Source organism: Amphiura filiformis, chromosome 6 (genome assembly GCF_039555335.1).
Source record: "Amphiura filiformis chromosome 6, Afil_fr2py, whole genome shotgun sequence".
NCBI classification, from domain to species: domain Eukaryota; kingdom Metazoa; phylum Echinodermata; class Ophiuroidea; order Amphilepidida; family Amphiuridae; genus Amphiura; species Amphiura filiformis.
This window is the reverse complement of record NC_092633.1, coordinates 45,443,656-45,455,734: the sequence shown is the minus strand read 5'-3', so window position 1 is coordinate 45,455,734 and position 12,079 is coordinate 45,443,656. Positions and strand designations below refer to the sequence as shown.

At 36.9% G+C, this 12,079-nt stretch overlaps 1 protein-coding gene across 1 annotated transcript in view; it reads right to left on the bottom strand.

The window, feature by feature from the left end:
* Positions 1-12,079, bottom strand: part of LOC140155486 (liprin-beta-1-like) — a 167,218-nt gene that overhangs the window by 80,945 nt on the left and 74,194 nt on the right. Inside the window, 1 exon segment of the mRNA XM_072178353.1 lies at positions 8,531-8,725. Coding sequence (XP_072034454.1) covers positions 8,531-8,725 — 195 coding nt within the window.

Here is a 12,079-nt window from a genome sequence, read left to right as displayed (position 1 = left end):
TGCATGGCTCAATGGCCAATAGGGGATGCTATGTATAGCCCAAACTGACAACCTATATCCTTTGAAAATGAGATAATTATGAAATGAATTCCAATGCCAAAATTGGTCACGTTTTAAGAGGCAGACCTACGTAGTGTAACTGCAGCAAAAAGACACAGATAGTAAGTGTGGAACATTTTGCATTCCACTGGAATAGTATTTATAACAGAAGATAAACCAAATTCCTCAAAGATCTACAGCAAAATTTGCCTGGCTCCAAATGTCAACATTTTCTTGAAAGACACTTCATGGATTTGTCACAAATTCCAGCCCTGAATTGCTGTGTTTTTGTATTGGAAAAAAGGAACTTAATTTGACCCAGAAAGTGGAACGCAAACCCGCTAAATAACATATTAATTATTATGAACTCCAGTCGTAAAAGCCTACCCCCACAAAAAGATATATATATATATAAAATATACATTTTTTCAGTTTAGAGAAACCATGTTGTCTTATTCTTTATTGTGAAAAAACCTTGCCATAGGTGTTATATTGAGTGTCCAAAATTTCAAATCAATCGACAGAAGCACGGTGGCCTAGTGGTTAGGGCGCGAGCTTCATAATCGAAAGGTTGCGGGTTCGAGCCCCACCACGGCCAGTGTGTTGTGTCTTTGAGCAAGATAGCTTAATTCCCAATTGCTTCACTCCACCCAGGTGTAAAATGGGGAGCTGCTGGGGGTAATTACAATCTAAGTCGCTGAGAGTACCTGCGCATCGGTTGCGGACTTGGTGAAGCGGAAATTATTCTGATGTATAATAATGGCAGCGGAATAATTGTTGAAGTGTGCTGATGCTTAGGCAAAGCGCACTTTAAAACAACCAACATTTATTTAGAAAGCAAATTTATACTTCTACGCTACTCAAATTTGGTACACTCACCGGAACGCTTTCACCGGGTCAACCGGCGTCTTCAGCGGATGTTATTGCTCTGAAGATTGTTGAACATTTATTTATTTATTATTTATTATGAGGCATGTATATATAGTACTGATCACATCATAGTTAGGGGTGCACCATTAGATTTCCAGGGGGGCATGGGAGTTTTTGGAGAAAAAAAACTTTGCCCACTAGTGAGACGAAAAAAAAAAACTTTGCCCACTAGTGAGACGAAAAAAAAGATTTTGCCTGACTGATGAGTAAAAAAAAAATTCCCCACCCAACTTTGTATAAAGGTATACATTTAAATTGACACATAAATACTTCGGCGAAAAATTTGAAATTCCGCCACGAAAAAAAAATTCTGCCTGACCCAAACTCCCATGCCCCCGAGAATCTAAGGGTGCGTCCCTTAGGTTGGCATATCGCTTCTATGCTATGACCGGCTCTGAAAATCAGACATGTAGGTAATGAAAGAAAATTTATATTATGATCTGTCAAATGCCTGGCTAATTGCAATCAATATAGTTACCTATATCTGATGAGTCTAAAGGAAATGATTACATAACCATATGTACAGCATACACTACACCAAACATTAAATTGTTTAGTAGAGATCCTGAGATAGAGATCAGAGCATATGGTTTTCTTTCTCTGAATAGTTTTCTTCAAGCCTTGAAATAAGCAGACTGGAACCAGAAGCAATTTGTTTTTGAACATTGCTCCTGGTTCACTGGGAGCAATTTTCTGAAGAAACAGGAGCAATTTTCAAATATTACATCCTTTTCTGCATGTACAATACAGTATACCACTACCAGCACTACTGGATCAAGTGCAAAACTGGAACCAGGAGCAATTTGTTTTAGAAAATCGCTCCTGGTTCATATCAGTTTTAAAAAGACCAGGAGCATTTGGTGGCTTTACAAGAGCAAATTTGCTCCCAGCGCCTGCTTATTTCAAGGCTTGGTTTTCTTGCATGAATTAGATCTGAAATGGGATCGTGATCGACCAATCTGTCAAGTTTGTGATAGGATATATCGTCAGTACCGATCTTGGGCTGGATCGATCAATAATTAATATGAAATTTACCCCCGGGGGGGTCATTCCCATTGTGGCCTGTACACCATCCGCGATAATCAACTTTTAAAAAGCACATATCACATATTTATTTGAACTTTCATATTCAGCTTCATTTGATGTTTAATGCCACAGGATTTTATTGTTCAATCACCTCACTACCCATTTTGCCAACATTGTCCGCATTTTGCTTAATAGATATTTATATAGCTCTTTATGCCATAAACAGCCTCAAAGCGCTTTACATTTATTCTGCCGTCATTAGAATATGTCGGAACCACGTTTGCAGCTTCCCATTGCACCTGGGTGGGGTGAGGCAAGCGAAGCCAAGCGCCTTGCCCAAGGGCACAACATGGTGGCGGGACGCGGACTCGAACCCACGCACGTCGAGCAAGCTCTCAGATTATGAGTCCAAGGCCGTATCCACTGAGCCACCCTGTCCTCACTGCTTGCTTAGTAAATCTACCGTATTTCCATGTTGAACACTTATTAAGAGAATTTTAATATTCTTGATGCTCTTCTTGCTTTTGGCTATTAAAATAAAGGGGGCACAAGAGGTGGATATCATGCTCATTGTTAAAAAGTAAGAAGGGTGGTTTTTAAGTGTCTGGGAATTATGTATTCTTTGTCAAGGTATCAAAAACAGCAAGAATATATGTGTTTGGGGTATAAATATATAGGAAAATACAGGATAAGAAAAATGGTTTATTTTATTATCAATATAATATTTTCATTTTGTCAACATTTACAAATTGCAAACTGTTATAGTTATAGCTAAATAATTCACAGCTTATTATAGGTCTACCATGACACTTTAATTTAATGAATCCAATAGGTATTAAAGGTCAATGACATAGTAATCATATTTAGTTACCTACTAACAAGAAAAAGATAATTATTCTAACAGATTAATTGCATTGATATTTAATTGACAAGTTGAACAAGTGTGGCCTATAATACCATAGATTATCAAAAAATACCATGAGTACTGAACTAGTGCAAAATCACAATCAACATAACTTGCTGAGCTCATTTACATTTTTAAAGCAATTCACTTAGTCAGAAATCTTCCCCTTTCATACATACATTTGCTTTTCGAAGATGATTTTTCAAAACATGGCATACATTTGTAAGTCGGGACCATACCCATTATGTTTAATTATAGCATTTCATTTTTTGCAATACACAGGTTCATTTGAATATCAAATGATGCATAGCCTAATATAATGCAGTTTGTTTTGATATTAAAATATCAAATTTCTACATCATCATTAATACCTAACAAGAAAACAACACACGCTGCGGTAACATACGATTTGGGGTATGTGTCCTGAAATTAACCCAAGCCAGTGCCCAAAGGCTAGACCAAAATGAAATATTGATGTGAAAACCCTAGATCCCTTACAAGCCACATACTACAAACACATCTGTAATCAGTCTGGCTAGCTAGCTAGCTATCTATCCCCTTGAAATCTGATCGGATGCTCCATGTAGCTGAATATCATAATTATGTGTGCAGAATATTGCATAGGCAATGCATAGGCAAGCACATCAACTTCGTATCTTGTATACCAAAAAAAATATGCTGATGTATTGTTTGTTATGATGCATTTGTACATGTAAATGGATTTTATGTGTGATATTACCATCCCACCAAATTGTGTACATGAATGTGCCACACAGCCTTTCGGATGCTGACTTTCTCTATACCTACTTTTTCCTGTTTTTGCTACCCATCGGTATACCAATTTTCAACAAAAAGAACCCTCAAATCACCCAAATTTTGCCCTAATTTGTACACGTAAATGGGTTTTATGTGTGTTATTACTATCCCACCTTTTTGTCTTTAAAAAAAAATTGTGTACGTGGATGTGCCACACAGCCTTTCGGATGCTGACTTTCTCTATACCCACTTTTTCCTGCTTTTGCTACCCATCAGTATACCAATTTTCAAAACAAAAAAAACCCAAATCACACAAAATTTGGCCTAATAGGCACTTTTAAGGGCACTTTTGCCAAATTGTATTAATATTCTGATTGTGTTATATCCTGGAATATAAATGAATAAATAACAAAATCACAATCAATTGTGACAAGATGTAAATTTCATCATGCCAGATGCCTAGTACAGAAAAGAGATACATATAAAAATAACTACAAGTGTGGTCAAATACTTCTATAACAGATACACAGCTCTAACACAATCATGCGAGGCAGAATAAAGACTTTGATGGGTCTCAAACTCTGCGGTCTCCTCTTTAACCCAATTTTCTTTCTGTCCAACCACTTTGAGGTCAATCCCGCAAATGCTAAAGCAAATAATATTTGTCAACTCTTCGATAGTGTGACAGGCTCAATTGACCGACTTTTCCCTGTCATCAATGAGTGCACGTAATATTGATTACTTGCCATGACTTGGGCTCAGATTTTGAAGTGAAAAATAAATTACGCAGAGTTCTATTAAGACGATCAAATTCCAGGTCTCCACAAGATACTGAAAAGGCTTCAATTAACGACTGAAAATCGAGTTTGTATGATAACGTCATAAATGTTTTATACATTTCCCCCCTTAATCATACATTGGGCTATTCCACTTAAAATCCACACTACCCCTGTGGAAGATGTTGAAAATATCTTCCACAGGGGGAGTATGAATTTCAAATGGAATGACCACATTAATAGGCAGCTCCATTTGAATTTCATACACCATCAGAGAAAGATTCAACCTGAATCTTCCACAGAGGGAGGGTGAGTTTCAAATAGTGCTGGATAATGTGCTAATTCCATCTGAAATTCATTCGCCCACTGTGGAAGCTTAATATATTTCCAAAATCTTCCACAGGGGGTACATGGAGTGTGGATTGTAAACAGAATGGCGAATTTCCTCCCGCACGTGTAGTCAGTCAGATATGGTACAACTAAAAGCTGTAACACTGAACAAGATAACACTGCATCATTTTACTCAAGATTGCTACCCACTACACTTTTCTGCGTCACCAAATTGCATTATATAAATCCATATCTTAATGTTACATTTATAACAACATCATTTATAGCTTTTGGCACCTGAATACTACTCTCTATTGTTTCTAGTTTCCATTTTGGAATACACCAAACCATATGCTGTGGGGCGTAATTATTCAGAATTATCTGGAGAAATCTCCATGTTACTTATTTAAAAGGCAACTTACATTTAGCATACTAAGAAACACTATCATGTAATACAGACGTCCCTGAACTGCACTTAAAAAATGGCGGCTATAGTCCAATGGGGATTTTACATTTGCTATAATAACGCCTACATTTTTTTAAACTTTGAAGAAAACAAAATCAAATTATGTATTATGCAGGGAGACTGTCTTTCATCTTGATGGCCGGCGAGACATGCATTCATATTTAAAACAATCTTCCAGACAAAATGTACTGCTTTTACATTAACAGTCTCAACATATGAATATCGCTGCGCTTTTCCTCACACCTTCCACCACTTTTGCTTTCTCAACTAAGTCATCAAGAGCATTCAGATTACACTATGTCAGATATACCGTATTCGTCCGAGTATAGTCCCACGTTCGAGTATAGTCCCACCCCCAATTTTTCGAAAAATTCCAGAAATTGTAAGTTATTTTTTTTTTTGGTTTTGGAGTGTCCCTATACCTAGACCTAAATGCTAGGATCATTCATGGTTGACCTAAAAAAAAAAGTTTGCATGGTGTTTTGTGTTTTTAATATGAAAATTGATAATTTGTTTTCATGTCATACTCTATTAATGATATCAAAATGCATTGAATTTTTTTGAAATTTGAGATAATCCCCCACCCCAATTGTGAAAAAATTTCACCTAAAAACGGGTGGGACTATACTCGGACCAATACGGTAATACTACTATACCAAATGTCTACAAATTTTAACCATCTTTCAATGGGGACGGGTACATGGTGAGTTTGGAAAAAGGGAGTTAAAAAAGCGAGTATTTGAAAATCCCTTTTCCCTTGAGAATGAAAAGAAATATTGAAAAGCAGAAAATTTACACTTAAGGGACCGTTCACAAACACTTGTTAGGGGGGCCTGATGCAAAAAAAATTCATCGTGAAAATTTTTCGGTCCCCCCCCCCTTTACAGATCTCAAAAATGTCAGGGGCCCCCCTTTTTGACATAGAAAAGCATATAAACTCAATTTTCCCAGGAAAATTTGTGGTCATTTTCTTCAGGGCCCCCCTTAGGAGGGTCAAAAATTTTCAGGGCCCCCCTTTTTGCATCAGGCCCCCCTAACAAGTGTTTGTGAATGGTCCCTAACTAGTCCAGTTTCACTCAATATCTATTATCTAGGCATATTTGGTTACTGTGTTATTTGCTATTGAATACTTCAGGCTTAATATCACTAACATGATCACAGGAATGGGTTATTTCCTGTTAAAATCCATACACCCCCTACAAAAAACATGACCATAATCTTTTACACAGGGAGTGCAAATTTCAAATGAGATTACATGAATGGGCGTCTCCAAGGAGATAAAGGTCATGTCTTCCATATGGGGCGTATGGATTTCAACTGGAATAGCCCAATTAAGCACTTTATTGTTCACACTTTTCTGTAAAAATTAAAAATATCATTTCATTGCCAAGGGCAAGCAATATCAATATAGGCAAAACTTATGCTGAACGGTCAAGGTAACGGAAGGAATCTTGTTTTCTGAGTGAAATGAAATGGAAATCCTACTCAAAGACTGGCACCTGAATTCAACTCACCAATTCATAGCCGGCCAGTCTGATGGAATGCGTATATATAATATTTAAAATGGTCTTAATTACCGTATTCAGTCAATTTACTACACCAGAATGGTTTTAATTACCCCAGGGCAATCTTTGAAAAAGTTTGTACGGGGATGTGCCACCCAGACTTTCGGATGCTAACTTTCGCTATTCCTACTTTTTGCTATTTTTGTAACCTATCAGTATAACACTTTTTCACAAAAAGCACCTAAAAAGCACCAAAGTTTGCCCAAATGCGCCCAATTAGGCAGATTGGTCTCCACTGAAAACCCACCCATCGATATACAAAAATCACTGATACCCCCCCCCCCCTCCCCTCCAACCCCCGCTTAAAGAAAACAGAATGTATAATTTAGGAAACAGAAAAATTAGGGCTTTAATGTCGAGACTCCCTAAAACAATATCTGAGCTAAATTTGTCGAACTCTAATCACTGAATGTCCCTCAGAACCATAGTTTGATCAATTTATATCTAAGACTTATTTCTTCAGATAAATACAAGAGCTTCAGAAGGCATAGTGAAATACACCAGCAGTGCACCATGCTCATGCATTCTGTTGACAATATTTTCTTGTGAAATTTGCCTAGTCACATATTTACTTCCTGCACATACATGTATAACATTGATTTTATCATGTTCTTCATGAATTTCATGTGTGAGTTTCATATCTATGGGACATAGTACATTTTCACATACTGTTTCATAATCATTATTATTTATGTTAGGTATGATGCATCATCTGCTATTTCCCAATAGTTTAATTAGTAGTATAAATTAGTATTTTTCATTTTTCTTTGAACTCATCTTTCTTCATATTATGCTTGGCTATTATAGGTATTTTAAATCCTTCTTTGACAAGGTGGACCAATCCGTACACATGTAGCTCTGTGATACACACACATGCATATAACCCAACCCATAAGATTGCATGCACGCACCTTACACACTGTGAACCCGCTTAGTACGCTACATGTATGTTCCATCTTGGCCAAGAATTATTTAAAATACCTATAGTCTCTCTTTCTTAACTTCAATATACAATGTCTCCAATAATCTCTATAGTTCTGTTAGTTTTTGTTTGTTTGTACACATCTCTTACCATCTGCAGCAAGGTTTTGGGCTAGTCTCTACTATCACCACCAATCAATATCCTAACATCTTTAAAGCCAATAGTCTCACGTTCTTTGTGTGCATTTTTCTGTTGTGACCAACTCCGGTCTTTGCTACCAATTTTTTTTTTTTTTTCCGCTGTGATTTTCAAATATTTAGCTTGATATTTTTTCTGCAGCACATACTTGCAGCAGGGGGGATGTTGCAGCAAAATTTAATTGCCACTCTGTTTATCGCATTGGCAAAACACACACAAAATAAATAAATAAATGTACATATTTACATAGCGCTTTATGCCGTAAACAGCCTCAAAGCGCTTTACATTTATTCTGTCATCATTAGAATATGTCAGTACCACGTTTGCAGCCTACAAATGGCACAGGGTTCATCAGTATACAATGACTGTGACAACCCCCAACAGCTTCCTATTACACCTGGGTGGGGTGAGGCAAGTGAAGCAAAGCGCCATGTCCAAGGGCGCAACACGGCAGTGGGACGGGGACTCGAACCCACGCACGTCGAGCAAGCTCTCAGATTATGAGTCCAAAGCCGTAACCACGGAGCCACCGTGTCCTAACCAAAACATCAAATCTATATACACTTATTCATTTGTTTACATCTGTTTGTTGTTCACTTGTTTGTATACATCTCTTACCTCCTCCAGCATAGCCTCAGTCTTGCTTAGTCTTTCCTTCTCATCAGCAAATTGCTGCTCAATATCTCGCACCTTAATCTCGTGGCTTTCCACTTCCTCTGTCAAGGCATTCACTTGCATTTGTAAAGTCTGCTTCTCTGCTTCAAGCTGCTTGACTTTGGCATCGCTAGCTGATGAGTCTGTGGGTCCATTGGGCTGAGGGGTTACAAAAGAGAGGTATAATCAATTATTATCTATATAGAAAAGACACCTTTGTATGGCTAGTGACATAAAGTTAAAGTCTTGCCATGCTCACATAAGTAGAAGTGTCCATCTCTTTTTGCCTAGTATTTAAGCAGTATACGTCTCTCTTCATTTTTTCATTCACTGTTTATTAGAAAATGCATTTTGCAGCCAAAGGCTGAATTACATACATTGCACAGATAAAAATACATATAAGCTAAGCAATAAATGGCATATAAATATAATTTGACAATACTTTTAAACAAAGACACTTCAAATGCAAACAACCTTCCTTGCGCACTCATACATTAAGCCATCGCTCGCATTAAATGTGACCCGCTCTAACAAAACCAGGAACAAGTCACATTTTTGACATTTCGTTTCTTTGGTATAATGTATTATTAGATGTTTGCACTTCTCGTGCACAACAAGTCTGCTATGCCTTCCCAGCATTATGCTGATATTCATTTGTGACCCGCTCTGTCGAAACCCGCCATAAGTCGCACTCAGTCATTTCGTGATACGGCGAATCAAAGTTGGGAAAGGGGTGAAAAACCTTGCAGAGTTTGTTTTTCAGTTTTTATTATTTTTTGATTCCTTAATATGTTTACTTTAACCTACCACTGAAAACCAATTATTCTTTTATATCTAAAGCATCCAAATCTAGCATTTTCAGAACATAGACTGTTCAGAACCAAACCCAAGTACTTTTAAGTACATGTCATTTTAGAACTTTAAAGCCATTTTTCTTACATTTGCCTTTTCTTTATGTGTTGCTTCCCCCCTTCCTGTTGAAAGAATGTAGAATGAGGACTACATGTCCCAGAAACACAATTTTGGTATCAAATGAAAGCCGAAGACCTATACTAAATGATGACATCAACAACTCAATTTTTAAAATTAGTGACTTATGTCTGGTTTTGTGGGAGCGGGTCACATATATTCACATGGGAGGCAATAGAGGTAAAAAGGGGATACAATAGATGTGAAGTGCCGTGCCTTAGTTCACAACTAAGGATTCGAACCTGCAACCTTAGTAATAATAAACAGCATTTACAATATATTCATAACCTCATTAATATGTACGCAATACATGCAATCCATTCATTTTTATTTATTTGGCAAAACGGAAACGCTGAATACAGTCACTAATAAACAACAGTGGACCTCCGGTTACCATCCGCGCCATCAGTGGGGGATACTCTCAACTCTGAACCTTACGATCTGAGTTCAAGCTGATACCGCTACATCACTATACATATACCCTGCATGGATAGTTTGATAAACTCAGTAAGATGTTATGAAGCAGCTCTAGAGATGGCATCATAGAGGTTGAAGTTACAGGTTGAAATATGTAAATTTATGATACTGTAGATAGATACTGCTGTATGGCAAAGTCGGTTTTATTCTATTTCAAATTCGAGGAGAACCCGAGAACCAGTTCTCCTGAAGGTTCTCGCTGGATTACAACTAGGAGAACCAAAATTGGTTCTCGTAAGCTTCCAAGTCTCAGATCGCATGTTGTGTTATATTTTACCTTTCTGCAGCAGAAATATGATAGTGCAGGGCGATATATTAATTGTATTCATAAATTATTGCTCTGGTAGTTAATCTATCCCTTGTTCCAAGGCAAAAATTAAATCAGTGACAAAGGCAACAGTGGCCGATTGTCAGATGAACTTAATACTAGTTTTAAGTTTGAGCATTGTTGTGAAAGGGTAGTGAAAGCAACATGCATTGTCTGTCAGAAAAACTGCAAAAAATTAAGGTTACCTATTTTTCTCATTATTTTGCAGGAATCAGAAGCCTGGTTTTGATGAGAACCAAAGGTTCTCGCAAGAGCCCTTTACGAGAACCTAAACAGGTTCCCGCAATTGATTGCGAATTTGAACCCCTGCCATTTGCGATTCACTCCTCAATCTGGTTATTACATCCACTCACTTGTTCAAGTAGCTGTCAACTGGTGTCACAGGTAGCCTACATCTACACACCAAATATTCCTTCTGACAATACACAACTACATGTAGCCAATATGTGTATTACAAACACATTTAAAAGATCCAATTGGTTTTTCCAGTACAGACCGATGCATGCTCTCCAATCCAATTATTCACATTGCATATATGCATACACTTTCTTATAGTGGAATCAGTTACACAATTTACGTTATAAATATCACCGCAACTGTACCAAATGTAGAGATAAGTCTCTTATGTGGTCAGAAAAGCCTCTTGCAACCTACGCTGAGTCAACCGCAAACTTTAATGGCCCTTAATGGCAATCCTTTTATAACCAATGTTTAAACGGCTCCCACACTGAAATCACTGCATTAACATAATCAATTGAACTTTAATCAAAAGCTAATTTGCAAAAAGTCAATATGTCTGTGACGAATAATCCTCATTAAATTATTGTATTGTAAACATGTGGTGCTATTATATACCACAACATAAGCCCTTCCCCCAAAAAAAAAAAAGGGGGCTGCATCAAACCATACATACATGCCATATGTTTGTTTGTCTGTTTTTGTTTGAAAAACTGCTTTAAAGGTCCGTGACCCGATGGACAGCATCATCCCCCCGATTTTTCTCATTGTTGATGAGTTTTTGGTATCATTTAATAGATTATATTTTTCTCATTACCATCCTGAAATTTGACGATCCAATTTGATGTATTTTCGAGAAATCAAGAAACAAACAGGCTATACTGGTAGCCACGCACCTTCGACATTCTGGGTAGGAAAAAATGATTCCGTGAATAAGAGCCGTTTTACTCCCATGCCAATTCGCACGAACGGAAATAGGTCCGAATTTATGAGGGCGCTATAATGATGAACGCTTAAAACAAAAATAAAGAAATACCTAAGGGATGAAATAAAAACAAAACAAGACCTTATCTTGTTAAGTATGATACGAGTAATATGAAAAAAAATATGAGAAAAAATGTCCCCACTATAAAATTAATTAATTAATTAATTAAAATATTATAAAAAACTCATTTTTCATTAAAACAAATCCTAAAATAAAAGATAAGTGTAAAATGTATGTGATGATAATATATAAAATTAAAAGGAAATGTATCAGGGTCAAATTAAAATAAAAAGAATGAGATATTTTGTCACAAGAATGATGAGCGTAGTGGTATGGCGAAGCACTCGACGGGAGTGTTGTTTCTGGATGCTGGACCACAATGCAATTCATGCGTATCAACGTATTGGCTTACTAATTGTGCTAATTATTCACTTTTACGCTGAAAATGTTCTCGTTTTCTCACATAGATGCATAAAGGGGACAATATTTGAAATTGTATGTAAGTTTGAAGACAATC